The following is a 19,294-nucleotide window of genomic DNA, read 5'->3' as shown; positions in this document are numbered from 1 at the left end:
CAGGAGAAAGATTCAAAAAGAAAGATTCAAGACAGTAAATAAAGGAAATGGTGCTTTCATGAGCAGCCCTGCACAACAGCAAAAGGTTATTGGGTGCACAGCTCGCTAATGTGTCTGAGCAGAAAATGAAAACAATGGAAATAAATATAGCACACGGTGGCAAAAGATATCTAATTTAGCAGATCTTTTCTTGCACATCTAATTCACAGGATGCCTCATATCACAAAGGAGCATTGAGCTGGAAACAAACTAGGAGGCAGGAGGCCCTTTGCAAGGATGGAACTTGCCCCCCAGAGATGACAGGTATGTAGTAGTTCAGGTTTTATTGCCTATAATAAGCTTCGACAAACAACTGTTCAATAGTCCCACAGACCAAAGGCATTAAGACCCCAGTGCCTGAACTGAAGCAAAAGGAACTCAGAAAGGTTGCTGTTAATCCATTTTTCGTGTGCAGTTATTGCTATGCCTAGGTGAAACCCAGAGAATATCTTCTGCTCAAACACGGAAGCAGTGGGCAGGTGTAACCATACTGCTCGACATGTCGGAAATCTTTTAAGGCTGCAACAACAGTGATGACAATTTTTGTTTTGTTGCTTTTTCTGAGGCCACACAAGGACCTTGGTGAGATGACAAGGAGGCGATGCAGGGCCCCATACCTGCAGCACACTGAGCTTCTGGATACAAGAGGTCCTGCCCCTTCTGCTCCAACAGCCCCTCCGAGGAGCGGGCGTGATCCAGCCCATACCTGTTACTGAGCTGCCACTCAAAAAATTGTTTTTCTTTGTTTGGTTTATAGTCTCTATCTTAAGCTGCATTTAGAGATGCAACTTTAAAAGTCCCTGCCACAAAGCTTGCAAGAATTAGCATATTCTTGGCTCTTTCTGAGTAGAGATCGGGTCCAAACCAGGACACAAACAATATTTGGTACCTCTTTTTATCCGAAGTGCTCAGGAAGCGCTGTCCCTGTTTCTTATTTGGAGAAATTCTAGCTGAATCTCTTTTTGATTCCTTAGTGCTCTGTGTGACAAGCCTGTTCCCTCACCAAAGCTTCCACCTACCCCTGCGACAAAACTGCTGTATGTGGATGATGAAGGATACCTCCACATGGAAAAGCAGGCTTCCTTTGCTCTCCTAACTGTTCTCTCAGGCTTGCACTACATAGCTTGGGGGAAACAAGCTCATGGTCAAATTACAAAAAAGAGCGGTCAAACGGCATCTCTTCAAACACACTCCACATCTCGTGGTGATGCTGGAGAACTCTCAAAGCAGCACTGCTCAAGAGCCCTTCGTGTCGTTGGGTAACAGTGCGGTGTCCAGACTAAACCCAGGCAAATCAAGGTGCTTCAGCAGCCTTTATAGCACAGTGTCCAGCGGTTACCCGCCAGGGCACCTCAGAGAGGCTCCAGCTCACCCTGAGCTCCGAGTAGCTGCCCCCCGAGCAGGAGAGATGGGAAGCACAGTCCCAGCAGCGAGAGCCGGGTCAGGCAGATGCCCGGGAACGCAGCGACTCTGGGGACTCCTGCCTGCAGTCCAGGGAGCCGGGAGTTCGGCATATAGATGGGATGTTAGCACCCCAGGAGGCATAATCTTTCCAACACAGTGCTTGCAATGCTTTTACCATCCCGCTATCGCACAGCGCATTAGACAGACTCCAGCAAACCCTGCCTGCGGCCACCTCCACGCCAAGCAAACCAACCCTGTGCGGCGATGTCAACGGAGACAGAAACCGCAGATGTCGCATCTCGTGACAAGCCAAGCTGAAGAGCGAACAGGGATGCTAAAGCGATCCTGCTGCCTGCGGCTTGCGGTCTCGAACCCTGCAGCACCGCCTAAGGAATAAAACAGACCAGACCCACCGTGTCTGACAAAGGCGGTCTGAGACCGCATCAATCGTTTGATAAAGTTCTAAAATTGTTTTCACAGAATCACCAGGTTGGAAAGGACCCACTGGATCATCGAGTCCAACCATTCCAAACACTCCCTAAAACACGCTCCTAAGCACTTCATCCACCCTTTCCTTAAACACCTCCAGGGAAGGTGACTCGACCCCCTCCCTGGGCAGCTGTTCCAGTGCCCAATGACTCTTTCTGTGAAGAATTTTTTCTGATATCCAACCTGAACCTCCCCTGGTGGAGCTTCAGGCCATTCCCCCTTGTCCTGTCCCCTGTCACTTGGGAGAAGAGCCCAGCTCCCTCCTCTCCACAACCTCCTTTCAGGTAGTTGTAGAGAGCAATAAGGTCTCCCCTCAGCCTCCTCTTCTCCAGCCTAAACCCCCACTTGTATGAAGTCCCGTGCCCGCCTCGCCTCATCCGCGCAGAAAGGGAGAGGGCAAACAGAACCTGTGAAGCTCGGGACAGTCCGCGTGGGACGGGGCAGCTCCAGCCCCCCGCTCGGTGCCGCGGGCCCGGGGCAGCCCTGCCCGCCTCCGCTCGAGCGGCCCCGGCGGGACACGTGCGCCCCTCTCCCGGTGCCCTCCGGCGGGCGCGGGGTCCCGGTGCCGCTCTTCTCTTACCAAGCATTTCCAGGCTTACAAAATTAATAAACCCCTTCGAAGAGGCGAAACCGATGCGGTTTCCCGGAGCGCCACTCCTTTCGGGGTGCGAGGGCGGCCCTTACCTGCGCGGGGGCAGAGGCAGCCGGAGAGCAGGGCGGGGGGCGGCGGGCAGGGCCGGGGGCGCCGGGGGGGGCCCGTGTCCCGCGGCCCCGCGCGGGCGGCGCGCTCACCTCTCCGCCAGGGCGATGCGAGGCTGAAGCGGCGGTGCCAGCCGAACATCCCGGCGGCGGCTGCTGCGCTCAGGGCTGAGCGGGGGGCGGGTGCGGGGCTGCCATCGCCTCCTCCGGGCGGGCGCCCGGCCAGCGAGGGCTTAGGGAGGGAGCAGCCCGGAGGAATGCATCTCCTCTGGCTGATAAGCTGGAGGGGTTTGAACTACCTCCGCAACCTTCGGAGGAGAGGGGAGGAGAAAGGGAGGAAAAAAAAAAAAGGGGGACGGGTGGGAAGAAGAAAAATATTTCAGCGCTTGCATAATGTCAATAAACAACACCCCCCCCCCCCCCCAAGTGGCAGGAGAGGAAAGGCTGGAATGTTTTGGGTGGGGAGGAGAGTGGGTTTGCTGGGTTTTCTTCTCTTCAGTTTTTTTTTTCTTTCTCTTTTTAAATCGCGTCATGTGTTTGTAATGCAAAAGTCTGCCTTGGCGGTACCTGGGGCTGCGGTGAGGGGGGCAGAGGGGCCGGTGGGGGCGGCCCCCCCCCCCCCCCCCGCAGCAGGCTGGGCGCAAGGAGCGCCGCCGTGCCCTGTGTGTGGCTGCTCACGGCAGTCCTGCCTCAGGGAACCTGAGAGAAGTTACTCCTAGGCTAGGTTTGAGCTATACAAGCTCCCTACAACAGCCCCATAACCTGCGCGGGGTGCCTGCTTGCTAAAAGCGCCGGTGCCTGCGTTACTCGCCCATTCAGCCTTGTGCTGACTCCAGCACTTCGGGAGAAAACGTGCTGCTCCACCGGTTAAACCAGCCCAGTCCTGTGAACATTAGCAGTGCGCAGGATCAGCGGCCCCAGGGAGACCACAGAGAGTCAGTGGATGCTACAGCCCTTCTCCAAAGGCCAAGAGAAAGCCAGGCAAGCAGGGAGCTGCCGGGAGAGGTCTGGTCCAGCTGCCCCTTCCCTCCACTGCTCACCAGGTGCCAATCCTCCTGCACCACTGCGACATCACCACAGGCCACACACCAGCCACTGGGAATTGAGTATGTGGGATGTCCCTGCCCATGGCAGGCATTTGGAATTAGATGATCTTTAAGGTCGCTTCCAACCCTAACTATTCTATGATTCTCTGTAGGATGTCCCTGCCCATGGCAGGGATTTGGAATTAGATGATCTCTAAGGTCCCTTCCAACCCTAACTATTCTATGATTCTATGACTTTTTGCTCTAGCTGTCACTGGAGTTTACTGATTAGGACCAGCCGCAATTTAAAGACAGGGTATTTAATTGCCCCGTTTCCCCTACCGCGTTGTGCTTATATTTAGTTTATTATTTTATTGTTCACAAACTCATGTCATCCAACAGAAGGCAACCTCCCTCCCCAGGCTGGGAGATTCATTATAGAACTCCCTGTTCGCCTCCCGCTGCAGCGGGATAGAGTGCTTGTGGGCTGCACCTCACTTTCTTGCTGCACTCCAGGAACTCATCAGGCACCCTGTGCCTGCTCCTGTTTTTAATGGCAAAGCCAAAGAGTGTTGTGTCCAGGGCTGCTGAGAAGGAAAGGCCATAAATTCCTTTGGGGAAGGAGGCCCCTGTTTCTTGCACTGAGATGGTTGCAGGCTGGGAAGATGCACACTGCTGCAGTTATTGCTGTGTGCTCGGCGTGCGCTGTGCTGCCATGCTCTACCCATGCTATGTTCACTGTCTCAGCCCTCAGCTTCAGTGGGCAGACTTAAATTACTAGAGCAGCAGAAGGGTAATTTACAGGTGCTTTAACATGAATTCAGTAGCACTGTTAGCAGCCAGAGGAATTTTACAAAGTATTACTCTCTCACCTCCGGCTCCGCTGTCCGTATACTCTTGCACATTCCTTTCTTCTTGCCATAGAGTTCTATTATTTTGTACGCTGCTGAACACAGTCCTGTACTACCCAGAGGCTTATATTTTAAATAGACTTTCTATTTTGGAGAAGGGAAAAAAGCTACTGTGCTGATACCTGCAAATAAATGTGCTCTGAAATGAGATTACTTTGCCGTGAGTAAGAAGTTTGTTGCTGTCAGAAAACAAGCTCCTAAAGAGAGTCTCAAGCTGACCGTTTCTCAGTTTACTGCTTTGCGTTCAACAAATACTTGGGGCCAAAAGAAATGACTGTGTTACTAAAATACAATACATAAGAGAATCCAGCGACAGTAAGCTTCTGAACAAGAATAAAACATCCCCTAGGATGTGCACAAGCCAAGTGCAATATGTGGAAGGAAAATGGCTGGCAAAGAGCACAAGATTTTAATGCTGTAGGTACTCTGACAAGAGAGAGTGTTTTTGTGTATGGAACTGATAATTAATATTAGAAGTGCCTTGTGTTAACATGTGACAGGGTTCAGAGTCTAGAGGGCCCTACAAGGCTGTTGTTAGGTGTTGTAGGTGGTTATTTTTGTCTACACTTGAGAAATTTTAGTAGCATAACTGTTTTTTGCGTTTTTTTTTTCAACTCAGGTTTATTTGCTGTATTAGCCAAAACATTTTGCACCTTAAATAGCTTAGTGTTAGATCAAGAAAAAGCTATATAGCATGCTTAGGGCTTTTATTCCAGTGTAAATACATCTACCTGAAGAGAGATTTTAGCATTTTGTGGTTGTATTATTAACAGCTGTAAAACCTTCCAAAGGTTGGACAGCATCAAAACCGGCTCACAAGCAAGAAACAAAAGCGGTGCCTGGTTTTCATGTCCAAACTTGACGAAAGTACAGAAAAGGGAAACTGTTTATTAACATGCTTTTGTCTAAACCTTGTGAACACCCTTAGCATGGGAAAGGTCATAACCCCTCTGGTCAGAAATACATTGAGCCCAGTTGCTACTGTAGTCCAGTGAGAAAGGAAGGATGCTCCTATCCTGCAGTTCTGTCCCTTGTCTAGCAGCAAGAATGTTGCCAGGTCTCATCATTTAATTTGGAGTTTTGAGACAGGCTGGCTCCTTTTCCTTAAGCTCCTGCCTTTTAGTGGGGTGTCATGGTCAAGCTGCGTGCTGCTGTGCTGGGGGCAAAGCACAGGGATGGGAAGGAAACAGCCAAAAGGGGAAATGGACCTGCCTTAGCTGCAGGAGCACCCCAGTTTGAGGACTGGGGCCACCTTACCAGGTTCCTTGTAAGGATGCTGTGGTTCAATGTTACATGCTACATCTGCACTTTCCTTGCAGCTGCCATGCCTTGTGCCGGGAGTCCTTCCCATTCACCCGTGTGCTGAGAGGACAGGATGGGTTCTCTGAATTGCAACTGGGCAGGAAATTCCATCTTGAGCTGCAGAGGATGTAACAGGAAGAGGAAAAAAACCTCTTAGTCAGCATCAGCTTAGTTTCTGATGGATACATCAATTTCCTCAGCAGTAAGAAAACTCTCCATTCATAGAAGTCCCCGAGTGTGGAAAGCCATTGTGTCTCTGGGTCCCCTGGGCATGCAGCTGCACCTTCCTTGTCACCTTTGTGAGACTTGGGGCTGGTCAGAAGTGACCTCTAGAGCAGAGGGCACTTCCCTACCAAGTGAAGGAGGAGAATCCAGGCACAATCAAGAAGGGAGCTGCTCAGCCTTTGCACAAAGGAGGGTGAGTGAGGGTGTGTGGAAGGGCCTGTTTGTGGTGCAATTCCCAGGTTAGGCACTTGGAAGGCAAGGGAGGTAAATTTGGTGGTGACTCCCAAAACTACGTGGACCATTGTGCTGTTCCTCCATGCCCTAGTTATTACTGTGCACCACAGGGGTTGAAATCACCCCGGAATCTCCCACAAAAGTCATTCCTACAGTGTCCATTAAGATGCTCTGCAGCTGCAAAGGAGGATGCCTGTCAAAAGTGGTCTTTGCTTCAGAAAACTCACTAAGAGCCATTTTTTTGCAGTAGCAGGACAGAGCCCTAAGCGTGTGTGGCCTTGCACGGGTGAGCTCTCCTGGCTGGGATAGGTGTTCCTCTGCTGTTTGGCTTTAGGCAAGTTCTCTGTGCAAACAACTTCATCTCCTTCTGCTACTGCTCATCTGGCAGAACAGGATTTTTGTCAGTAGTTTCAGGACCCATCTTCTTTAAGGTGTGCAGCCCCCAAATCACAGGATTTCTCATGCGTGTAAAAGGCCCCTCCACTTGGTGTGAAGTATTTATGGTGAAGAAAAACACATTCTGATAGTATTGTCACTGTGATTTTCACACTGACACACACAGTGAAGTAACTGACAACCTTTCATCATACGCCTAATATGTTAGACCTCATTTTCCATCCCATTCCCTGTCTCCCTCAGTTAAAGGCCAGATCTGGAGAGGTTGCTCAGCTGCCTCCTGGTGTGGTTTGTACACCTGCAGTGTGATACAAAAGGACTCTGTGCAATGCAATCACTGCCTTGACTTGAACATGTTTTCTTTCATTCTGGTACAAGCAATATTTTGGGATGTAGCTGGCAGAGGGACGTATGATCCGTGGGAAAAAAAGGCAGCTATAATGTGCTGTGGGGAGGGGGATGAGCTCCCTATCTGTGCAGAGGCTGTCACGGTTGGCTTGGGCTGTAAGAGGTTACACTTGGTCTTAGGTTTTAGCTACCTTTGCCAGATCAGCCGCGCCAGCATTGCTGTATTGATCTCATTTAAGCAAGGACTGGCAGCATCTCCCATGTAAGGGTGTGCAGTGTTCCAGGGGGAACCCCGGTGCCACTGGGTCGCTGCCTCGCAGAGCCTCACACCAGGCAGTGCGCTTGTGTGCGTAGCTCAGGGGAGCCTGCACTGCCTCAGCCAGCAGCCCTTCGCACAAGGACCGGGACAAGGGAAAAGGGAAAAAATAAAAGAGAGGAGGCGTTCAAAGAGGAAATGCATGATATTTGCATTCCTGTAAATGGAAGTTTCCGAAAGACTCCGGTTTCCTGTGAAACAGTTCTCCTGCTAACTTGGCAACAGCCTGTACTTGTATAGCTTGTCCAGGTGAAGGTTTTGGGTCAGAAAAGAGAATTTGTTTTGCTACAATGCCCTTACAGTGCAAAAAATAGCTTGCTGGGGTAGTGAGCAGCTCTCGGGTCTGTTGCTGTAATGTATTAAACCTTGCGAAGCTCGTGTCTCGCTCCAGATACTTGCCTTAGTCTAGATAACATTGCAGGTTTTGCTCTTTCCTGGGGAATCTGATAAATGCAGTAGATACTCAAAATGAGCAAAGGTTGTCTGTACAAGTGAAGCCTCTCTGCATCTTCTCTGCCTTTCACAGCTGCCCTGAGTGATTCTCCGACCACAGAGCAAGGGAAAAAGCTGCCACCCAGCTCAGCACCTACTGCCACAATTCTGCTTGCTGATGTCTCCACCAGCCTTTCCAGAGCAGAGAAGGCTCAACACCAAGAGACAAGCTGGTATACTTTGTCAACACCTTACAAAGGCAGGTTGAGCTGTGCTGTGCTGTCTTGCACTGGACAGGCTACTTTCTGGGTTATGGCACAACCCAAACCATCCATTTTCCTCCTGTGATGCTACAGGCTGGCTGGTGAGACACAGGGATCTCCATCAGCTCTTCCTCCCTGTCAGCACACCGGCACCCCTCTACACCAGTGGATTTGGGTCAGGTGTCGGAGTCAGTGGGTGCCAGTGTTACCGAAAATGCCAGTTTATACTCTCCAAGATTAATTTTGGAGTATTAGAAAGCAAGCATTCTTTGTCAGGCCTGGGCAACAAAAGACAGTGATCTCCATCAATCACGTGCAATGAGACAAGAGCTGGTGACAGAATATATTTTCCACTTACATGCAATAGATAAATTTTCCCAGAAATCTTATGCATATTCTATTACTTTCCAAGGAAATTTTTTTGATGTTATTATGAACTTCACAACAGTTAAAACTCTTGCTCATTTGGAGCTGGCTCTAGCTCTCTGCCTGACCCTGCGTTTGAGATAGACTCCAAACAGAGGTGATTAGGGAAGAAGAGACGTCTTTTCAGCACAGATCATACAGAACGCAAGACATTATCATCTTCAAAGAATGAAGAGTGCCTGGAAAAACACTGTCTGAAAGAAAACATGCTAACAGAGGGACATTCTGTCTAACTTTAAAAAACACAGCTGCTAAGGTGAAACTTAATTGTACTTTAGCTTAAATAAAAATATTCCACATTTTGTAACAGTAACTGCTTCTTGTATCACCGGGGACCAGCCAGGAGATAAGGGTGCCTGTCTCGGGATGGGACGAGCAGCACAGCAGTGATGGGAACCTCGGGGTAGGGCAGATGGGTGCTACTGGAGGAGCAGAGAGAAGCAACAATGGAGAACTGATGAGGTGCAAGAAGAGCAGCAGAGGTGCTTCAGAAGAGGCAGCTGCCCTTCAGGATGGGAGGGAGGGAGGAAGGGATTTGAGCTGTGCTGGGGAGAGAGGCACCTTGTTTTTCTTCTGGGAACTTGAGGTGCTAGGGGGCTGCTTGAGCAGCCCCGATGAAAGGCAAGTCATGGTTGGGGGGCGTTCTGCTCACGGCTCTGTTGGGGTCCACTGCCCTTCTCCAGGGCAGAGCTCACTTGTTGCTCTGCCTTTATTTCTGTGATTCTTGAATTTATCTTCTTGTTGGAGACCAGCATCTCCTCCAGCTCAGCAGCACTCAGATCAGTCTCTTTGTGGGACAGTCCCAAGGGATGCTACCGGGTTCCTGTGAGGCGTACTGTGGCAAGCTCCTTTCCCAGTTCATCTGCTGACATTCCCTGGCTTCATGCCAAGCAGTAGGCAGTACCTCGCTGTAGCAGGACGTGCCTTGGGGCCAGCCTTGTCCTTCCTCTCACGGGTAATGCCAGATGGATGGGGCGTTGGTGATCACAGCCTCAGGAACAGAAGACATAAGAGGGTGTCTGCCTTGAGGACCTGTGCCTGCTGCTGGCTCTTGGCCATGGGGGCTGCGAGGCCATGCCCAGCAGTGAGCTAGGACTCGGTCATCCATCTAGCTTACAGCTGGACCAACCTCTGTCCTCGCTCCCATAGGTCCTTTCACAAAGACCGTCCCATAGGAGTGGGTGACACTGGGTCCAACCTCACATCTGTGTGTGCAGGCACTGGCCTGAAAATAACAGGATAGGACAGGGTAAGGAGAGGGTCATGGCACAAAGACATAGAGCAGCAGGGCGGGATGCGTGGCAGCAGGAGCTCTTCTCCTCCGCAAAGTCCTGGCTGAGCACCCTGGAATTGCTGCATAGTTTCATGCTGTGCTCTGCCAAGAGGAGACAGGTAAAACTAGATGGGAATCCAGGGGAGCATGACAGGAAAGATCAGAGGGTTTGAGGAAAGGCTCAGGGAATTTCCCACCATGAAATCAGGTGTAAAGGTGATGAGGAGGAACTGAAGAATGGTGGTGTTGTCTGGGACCTCCCTTTCCACCCTCTGAGGTGGTCGCAGCCCCTCAAAGCTCCAGTCAGGCCTGGACTTGGCCTGTTTCTCTATCGACATCAAGGCTCTGCCCAGCGTTAGAACGAGAGGCACCCTCTGCCCTCGCTCAGTGTGCTGCCAGGAGGCAACCAGGCAGGGCAGGATCTACTGGGCATGCCCCAACACCACACTGGGGAGCAAGAGGATCCAGGAGTATCCCTCAGCCTATTTATTAACTTGCATTTTATCCCTGCGGAATCCTGGCACCTCTGAAAGTGCTGCTTAAAGGGTGCATTTAACAGGGCTGAGGGTTTGCTAATCTGCCCTAACCTTGTTGCAAATGCTGCATTACTGAATACAATTCAGTTTGCTGTAGTTTGGAAATGCTTGCTCTCCCTTTAGAGCAATCTATTTCAGTGGAGTGCAATTGGAATGTTAGATGTATACTTGCTAAAATACATCACCAGAGCTTAAAGCAGTATAAATAATGAGATCCTGGGCAATTTGAATTGCTTTCCCCTGAATATAGGTTCACATAACAGTGGACCTAAATATTTTTTTGTGTGTAGCAATTTAATTAGATCTGATCGAAGTAAACACGTCCTGAAGGTTTAAATATGGTATTTGCATTGCATTTTAAATGTCATTCAGATTAAATAATGTCTTCTTTGCTTGACCAGGATAACTATCCACCCGAAACACAGAGGTGAAACCTCTTCGTTCTAGTTAATAATAAAACTCCCACCAACTTCAATAGAGCTATATTTCACCTTAATTATACTCATAATTACACTTTCACAGTCTGATTAAAGAAGTGACTGTTTCCCCCTTGGAGGGGATATACATTGTTGTACACCTCCTACAAAACAACTGGGAATGGAGGGCTATTGGCAAGCAGCACACAGCCTGGGCTCAGGAACGATGCAATTTGCCCTTCCAGTGAAATAATGGAGCTCCCTTGTCCCTGGGAGTGAGAGGAGCACTGAGAGTTGCCACATGGGCCCTGACGAAAGAAGATACTGTAAGATTAGCCTGGAGCAGTGGTTGCCAGTTCCTGTGGATCTGGCTGCTCCAGTATTTGCCTGAAGTAACCGAGGAAAGCAGACTGACTCTGAGTAGGCTTAAATAAGCCGCACAAGACGTAACCTCCACTCAAAAAGTATACAGGGGCTTCCCAGGCTGAAAAATGGTGAAAACAACTGTCCTTGATGAACAGATAACGTTCAGTAGCTGAGGACCGCTCTGGATAACCCCAGGACATACTTACAAATAGCATCTGTTTCTGCAAACCTGCTATTTAAAAAATATGTTGCTGGAGTCGAATCAATGCTCTTTCACTTGTATACAACTCTGATATCCAGTTCTTGGGTGTGTGTTTCCTCTGGACATCCCAGAGGATATGTCTGGCTCCACTGTTTGTGAGCTGAAGTTGGTAACGTGACTTTGGAGTGTACGCCATGGTCTGTGTACATGACTGTGTGCAAGCAGCAGGTGTGTGCTGCTGCTCGGTCCCACCGCTGGAAACTCCTTCACACAGTGGAAAGGGCACAGGAGCTCAGATTCGACACCAGCATTGAGTGCTGCTTAGCACATTAGTTCAATGCGCTCCGCTTTTTATCTCTTTACCTGGAAAAAGGAAGTGAGACCATTCTGCTTTGTGAAGCTGCCTGGGCATTAAAGCTGTGAGTCTGTATTAAACCGGTTGTTATTAATCCTAACGCAGGGATCTTCTAGGTCTAGATGGGAAATGCCAGTGATATGTTCGTATCTCCTCTGTTCAGATCTGAACTAAGCCCACCAAAGATCAGCTACCAAGGACTTTCAGGGGTTGGGACCAGGACCTTTGTGGCTTTTACGAATTTGTAGTCTATATGCAACAGCTGAGACATATTTCCGCATCCTGAAATAATCAGCTTGTTGTATACCAGTTTATGACTCTGTGGTATTCTGCAACTCACAGGATGGAGGACAGATATCACCAAACACGCACAACAAAACAGTCATGGTGCGATGATACCTCATTGGAAGCCAATACAATTTCACTGATGAAATAAGACGTGTAGATTTCCGTGCCAGGTAAAAATAATGATCATACACATTTCTAGTGGATTTATGTAAGGAGAGCTTTTGTTGGTGCCTTCCACAGACTTCCTAACTGTGCTCTTAACAACAACAAACACATATAAAAAAAGTGAGAGCAAATACTGACCTCCAGGTGACCCAGCTTTGAATCGGGGTGATTTGCAGTCCCACAGGCAATTTGCTTGCTCAGGAGTTAGACTTAATGTGAAGGAACAAGCAAAGACAATAAAATATTGTCCCAACTTTGCAAACTGAATCAGTCAAGTTCCATTCTGTTAAAATCAGCAGCAGGTGGGGGTCAGACTTACCCTTGCCCTGATAACCTATATTCTTTCAGGCTGAGAACGCAGAAGGAAACAAGGGAAGGGCTGCGAAGGGCCACAGAGCAGATTTCAGGTAAGCTTGGCTGCCAGAGAAGCACCAAGCTAGAATCTGATTTTCTAGCAAAGGTTCCATATCTAACTATTTCAGTGACATTAATGTTTTTAAAGGATACCATTACAGAGAGCCAGCCCTCTGGGAAGAGCCGGCTGCTCACTTTAGTGCCCAAAAATGCAGGCTAAGCATTCTGAAGATCTAGCTCTGGTTTTGGCTCCTGAACTATTTTAAAAGCCAAACCCTTTTTTTTTTTCATATAAACACCAAACTGCCTGATGTCAAGTCAGGTTTGCAAAGTAAGATAAGAGTGCTTTAGTGAGTAATAAATGGAGGAGACTTTATAGAAACTGAGTTATGGAAATAGATAGCATCAAGGTGGTTTTATGTGGTGCTGTGCATAGCAGAGGTGGATAGAGAGTGTACATATATTTTTCAGAGCTGTGGGAGAAGAATATGAGTCAAAGGCAAGGGGTTCTCCACCCCTGCCCTTGTAGCCACCAGGAACCCCGTGCCACAAGTCTGGAAGCTGCTGGGCTACAGCAGTGTGAGCTTAGCATTTCAGAGGCAAACTCAGAGGGCGATGAGAGGAATGGAGGGAATGTGATAAGGCCAGGAGAGGATTCGATGAGGGAACAGGAAGGAATGAGCAAGGGAAAGAAGGGGGTGTGGGGAGGCCAGGAGTACCCCTTTCCAGAGTTTTCTGGTTTCCCCGTACTGGAGGCAGGTTTGGGTCCCTCAGCTGAAATACCATTTCCTCATGTAGCTGAAGCAGATGCCACGACTGGTGCCCCTTCAGACACACCAATGACGGGCATAAGGAAGAGCACACTGCCAGCAGCTGCTCATCTTGGCCACCAGTAACCTTAGAAATAGCAAGCCTTTGTTGTCATTGTCCTCATGTTTGTAGCTGACTTGGCTCAAGCCAAGATGCTAGCCAGAGTGAACCTGTAAGTTGCTGTGATGTTCCTGTGAAGACAGTACAGGTCTGCAGGATCATACCTTAGAGATTTCTTTTTTCTAACAGGGAGCTCTTGCTTTTTGCAAAGGTGGACCAGTGTAATTCCACAACACAAGGAAAAGATCGGGGGATCACAAGTGGTTACGCTGCCGGCCCCAGGAAGCTGCTGACCTGCGCACTGTTGCAACGGCGCCGGGTACTGAAGGCAGACTGACCATGATGGTGCAGTGCTGTTCCCCATCAGATCTGGTGTAACGTTTCTGGCTCCAACACTAACCGAAGTGTCTGCACATTCTTATCAGCAAGCCTTGCAGGTAATGTTACATGTTTGTCCACTCAAAACAGAAATATTTCTCAACTCTGAACCTCCCTGGCCTCTCTCTTCAAATGCTAGTCTCTCTTGCTGGCCAATAGATTGATATATTTATATGTAACATTTCTGGCTATAAAAATTCATACTGCAGTGGCTCACAACCATCAGAATTCAAAAAAAAAAAAAAAAAGACAGCTATGGAATCATAGAATCATCAGGTTGGAAAAGGCTTTTGAGATCATCAACTCTAATCGTACCTGTCCATTGCTAAATCATGTCCCCAAGCACCTCATCTACCTGCCTTTTAAACACCTCCAGGGATGGGGACTCAGCCACCTCCCTGGGCAGCCTCTGCCAGTGCTTGAGAACCCTTTCTGTGAAGAAATTTCTCCTAATGTCCAATCTTAACTTCCCCTGATGCAGCTTAAGGCCGTTAGAGAAAATCTATCATAATGCAAATGTACAAGTGAGTCTGTAACTCACTTGCTATCCTCAAGCATATAAGCTAATGATGTGGCAGTCTTGAGGTATGAACGTAACCCGAGCCCTATACCTGAACACCTGGATCTTTACAGAGATGTAACACAAATTTGGATTAGGTAGCTCACAAACGCTTTCAGAAAGCTCTAGGAGAAGCAGAGGTGATCTTTAAAGCCATGGGTAGAGTAAGACAGTGGGATACAAGAGAGACAAAGCTAGACAGGCTAGGCAGCTCTAGCTAGCACCTGATTGTGACTGATTTTAAGAGGATTCTTTGGCATGGATCCTAAACTTTTTGGATCGTTGATCAATTTTCACTCTCACTTGCTTGCAAACAATCATACATTAAGCTGAAAACACAAGAAGGATGGTGCTCTGCAGATATCCTGGCCTCTTGGAGCAGACCAGACTTCACTGCTGGCATGGAAAATACTGTGTGGAAAGAACTATGGTGAGGAAAAGATTTTGCAACATTAGCAGTGTGCAAAGGGAGGACGATGTAGAGTTTTTGATAGTTAGTGTGAGGTTTGGTACCAGTCTAGATATCTCGGATAAAAGTTGTGATTTCATCCTGGTATTTTGGTGAAGATCTAGCCTACCAAGTGTGCTGTGGTCACCCTGCTTTCTCCTCACAAAAAAAGGAGTAGTCTCCCTTCCATTGCTATTGGGGTGCTGGCCTCCTGCAAGGGACAGTGTTGCAGCCCTATTTTCACTCCACCCTCCCAGCAAGACAGCAGATGGGCCTCCTGATCTTCCCAGTATCGCATCCTGAGTGGCTCTCCCTGTGTTGAGTGGGCACACCTTGGGCAACATCTGCCTCTTCAAAACCCTCCTCCTTTTCCCCAGATCATACACACTAGCCGTGCTCTCCGTTACGGAAGGCACTGACAAAGGTTTAAGCCCATGTCAGGTGGGTCTCCAAATGTCACAGCTCTCTGAGAAGCAGGTGGATGAATTCTATTTGTGCTGCAGTGAAGGGCAGTGTGGCTGGATCTCAGTGGGATATTTTGATCTCCTCTTAGCCAATATGCTGGTGAGAAAGATGCGTAATTGGTGTACTGTTGTTTTGAGTTGGAGGAGAAAATGGCAAGGTGCTTGTGTTAATTAGTATGCAACCACACTTGACAGATGCTGACTCCTCCGCAGAGTATCTGTTGCTAGAGGGCATGAAAATAAACCTGTTAAGTTGGATAGACAAGGCGCAGAGATAGTACCAGGAAGCAGCAGGATTTACACTGAGATGATACAGAAAGCAGTGTGATGTTCTTGGGTGAAATATATCTTAAAAGCAAGTAGCAATGTCCATGAATTACATCTCCCTTTTCACCCTTTTCACTTGGGCACTGAAGTCAGCTGGTATTAAAAAGAAAATGATTGGCCTGTTCTAGGCAGGAAAATGCAACTGTGATTGCTGATGACTGCGAGCTTCGGTAAGAAATATCCCAGGATTTGGAAGCAACAACATGTTTCTAAAGCAGTCTTTCACTATAGATCTCAATGTGATTTGCAGCAGAAGTCTCTACATTTATTTTCACTTTTCTGTGGGGAATACAGAGTTCAGGTACCTGAAGCACAGTGAGAGAAAGGAGTCAGTCAGGAAATCTGCATACACTGGGGCATATAATAATTAAAACAAATACACAGAGAGCCTTTGGCTGGGATGAGATCTCAATAAACTAAAACCAAGGTACCTGCAATTCATTGCCTGGATTTTATGACAATCATTTGAGTACAAGAGTAAGCCCTGCATGAGAATGGGGATTTTATTTCCTGTCCACTTCTTTCCAGCAGGTGAAAACCAGAGTTTCCAATAAAAAAAAAGGCAAGTACCAGCACACGTGGCGATGGCAATAACTCCCTGTGCCCTCAGGTTGTTCTTCATCTGCTAGGAACCTCTGCCTGAGTCAGTCTTGAGGGCATATTCAATGTTTGTATATTCTCACGGATTTCACGGGAAATGAAGTGTCACTTAAGCTTCTTTCCTCATAAATCTTTTTTTTTTTTTTTCCCTCCACCACCCTAACAAAACCCTCCAGCATTGTACACAATAGACAGTTAAACCTAAATTGATGCCTTCAGTATTACTGGAATACAAGTAAAGAAAATTTCAACACAGCATTAAAAATACGTCATCTTCAGTGTGGCATTGTACAGGAACTGACACGACTTCTTATTTTGCCTGCCTATGGAAGTGAACTGTCATTTTCATGGCTAAAATATTTGTCCACTGGATGGAAATAATTACAAATGAACCAAACCAAAATATTTTGATTAAATACAGGGCTGGTCTTGTTTTTTCCAGTAAATATTTGATGTTTTCAATTCTCTTCCCCTCTCCTGAGGATAATATAATTTACAGTTACAGTTCACCTTCCATCTCAGATGATCCTAAATTGCATAGGGACCACTGTCACTGAAATGCTGGTACCCATGAGGCAAGCACCATCAAAAAATTTATCGACATGAGGTAACGTAGGGAAGATGAGCCATCGTCCAGCAGGGGAGTTTTCAAGAGAGACTCCAGTTCATAACTCATGCCAAACCCAGGGGTTTAACACTGAAGTGTCAGATCTGGCTACCCCATGGCTGAGGAATGAAAACCAGCAGCTGTCTGAATTCCAGGGATGGTGCCCTTAATACCTACGATGAAATGAAGTCCCACCAGCTTTGATGTTGGATCTCCTGCACAGGATTAAAGGGGTAGCTGAGTGTGGGCCTGAAGCACAAGCACTCAGGGGGGCAGCAGGGAGAGTTTGCTAAGTCTTCATGAGAGTTTGTTAAGCGATGATAAAGCAAAGATAACTCTCTTTTACCATTGTGACCAATTTCTTCTAACTGTGAGTGCTTCAAGGTCCCTGCAGGATCACAGCAAGGACATTGGCACACTTGCGGTGCTCCCTGTGTGGTGCTGCTTTGTTTGGGTTGAAGAGATGATGCTCTACCCTGGATGAACCTTGTAAATAAGAATGGAGCAAGAAGATAATTGTTTGAGCAGATCCGAACACTTTCCTCATTCCTTCCACTCTCTCCAAGTAGGATGTGATTGGTTCATATACCTGGCAGTTCCCTTGGGATATGAGCAGCTGCCAGAACCCCTCCTGGCTATTGTCAGCCTAGCTCAAGACACCTTTGCAGGAGTGTCTCCAAGAGAGTGCTTTCCATACAGATACAGCATACATACGATCTTTACCCTGTCAGAGCAAGGAATCATATTTCCCTCACCCCCGCCCTCTGGTTAAGAAAAGGCAAACATATCGTAAAGGTATTACAATAACTCTGCTAGAGATGTCTTTGCAGCCTCTTTCTCCTCCCCAAACTGGAATGTGCCTAAGCTCCTTCTGGTTTGCTTATTTCTTTTCTCTGGCAGCCCTTGGGGGAGGCAGTTAATACTTTTTTTTGGCAAATATTATTTATGGACTTAGAATGCCAGGAACATGTCTTTACAAATAGGCCGTACAATAAGTTGTGAGCCCTCCTATCTGGCACCTAATTATATTAGCCCACAATGCTCAGATTTCTTTTGCTTTTTGCTGTAAGACAGATTTACTGATCCTGGGTTGTTTCCATGTGAGTGGAGGAGTGTAATGACATCCCAATCATTTACAGATCCTGCTTGGGTCTCAGTGCCAGCGTTCAGTGTTTCATGAAGAAATAACAGTCAGTGCTAGCCCTGCAGTACCTGAGTTACATGGCACAGCGCCCTAGGATGCTACAGGTTTGCCCCACAAAGGGTGAGCTCACTTGATCTCTTACCTAGCACTACACCCTTCTGTGAGGTCTGTATTAATTAGATGCATCTGCAGGTCCAAATGAGAGCTCTGATTATATGCTCATCACTAAGGCTCAAGAGCAGGTTCATACCAGAGAGGCAGCTGTAGATATGCTTTTTATCACAACCACCTAAAACCCTTCCTTTGTATGAAAACCTCTGCCTTTGTCAGTATTTCTACTTTTTCAGAATCAAGACCACAGCGTAACATTTTCTGAGAGAAGTTGGGCGTGTTTTGCTTCTTCTTATACCTAAAAGAAAGAGGGAAAGGCTGCACTTTCACACCTTTATAGCACTTCTCATTCCCTGTAAATCTGGAATACTTTATAAATTAGGTAGATTTTGGTCTCAGTGTAAAGGTATTAAAATAAATGCCTCACTCCTAGTCAAGAGTTTGAGACAAAATGTAAAACGGTATACTCAGCTGAATCCATAGGGCAGGAATTGATTTGAGAGACAATTTTGTCTGAGTGTGAATAGTAACATCTCTATTATTCAGTGAATACTGCGTAAGCTCTAATTACTGTAGGTGCATGAATATTCCAGGTTTACATTTAAATCCAAGTGCAATATTTCCACCAGCACAGGACCTGTAGTTTATCCTGCTTTGTTTCCACGTGTAGTCAGTACGATAATGCTTTCTGTGTCTTAGGGTTAAAAAAGAAGAGCATTACTAGGCTACCACTTATGATGGCTTGTTTTCTGCTCATCGTTTATGTTGAGACATTCATTCTTGGGCTGTGCAGTCTGACGGGATCACAGCAGAAGCTTTCATAAATAGCAGACTAGAAAATCTCTGGGGTGAAATCATGGGAATTTTGACAGAATTTGGCAAGGAGAGGATATTCATTGACATGGCAAAATACTCAGTGGGTTTGCTGAGGGTGGGATTCTCTCCAGATACCACTGGACGTTTCACTGGCCATCTCAGCCCCTCTCCAAGGCTCTGCCTGCAGCTGCTCCTGAGTCACTGTGTCCCTTGGTTTGTCTTCAAGGAAGGCTTCATGTTGGGTCCAGTTCTGTTCAATGTCTTTATCAATGAACTTAATGAAGGGATTGAGTGTACCCTTAGTAAGTTTGTCGATGACACTAAGTTGAATGGAAATGTCAATCTGCTTGAGGGTAGAGAAGCTCTACAGAGGGATCTGAACAGACTGGATTGATGGGGTGCGAGCAGCGATACGAGGTTGAACAAGGCCAAGTCCTGCACTTAGGACACAACACTGCACGGGGATACAGTACTACAGGCTTGGGGAAGAGGGCTGGAAAGCTGCC

The 19,294-nt window shown here is 47.6% G+C and overlaps 1 protein-coding gene across 4 annotated transcripts in view; it reads right to left on the bottom strand.

The window, feature by feature from the left end:
* Positions 1–2,927, bottom strand: part of LOC104060060 (uncharacterized) — a 33,364-nt gene extending 30,437 nt beyond the window's left edge. For 2 of the 4 annotated variants that reach the window (XM_054071241.1, XM_054071242.1), the window contains exon 1: positions 2,617–2,927. In XM_054071241.1, the coding sequence (XP_053927216.1) occupies positions 2,617–2,773 (157 nt within the window). In that variant the 5' untranslated portion in view covers positions 2,774–2,927. The remainder of the gene's footprint in view (positions 1–2,616) is intronic. The other 2 variants (XM_054071243.1, XM_054071244.1) reach the window with 1 other exon arrangement.
* Between the last annotated feature and the right edge of the window lie 16,367 nt (positions 2,928–19,294).

This window comes from Cuculus canorus, chromosome 7 (assembly GCF_017976375.1).
Source record: "Cuculus canorus isolate bCucCan1 chromosome 7, bCucCan1.pri, whole genome shotgun sequence".
In the NCBI taxonomy this organism is placed as follows: domain Eukaryota; kingdom Metazoa; phylum Chordata; class Aves; order Cuculiformes; family Cuculidae; genus Cuculus; species Cuculus canorus.
The sequence above is the reverse complement of the archived record's forward strand: the minus strand, read 5'-3'. Positions and strand labels throughout refer to the sequence as shown.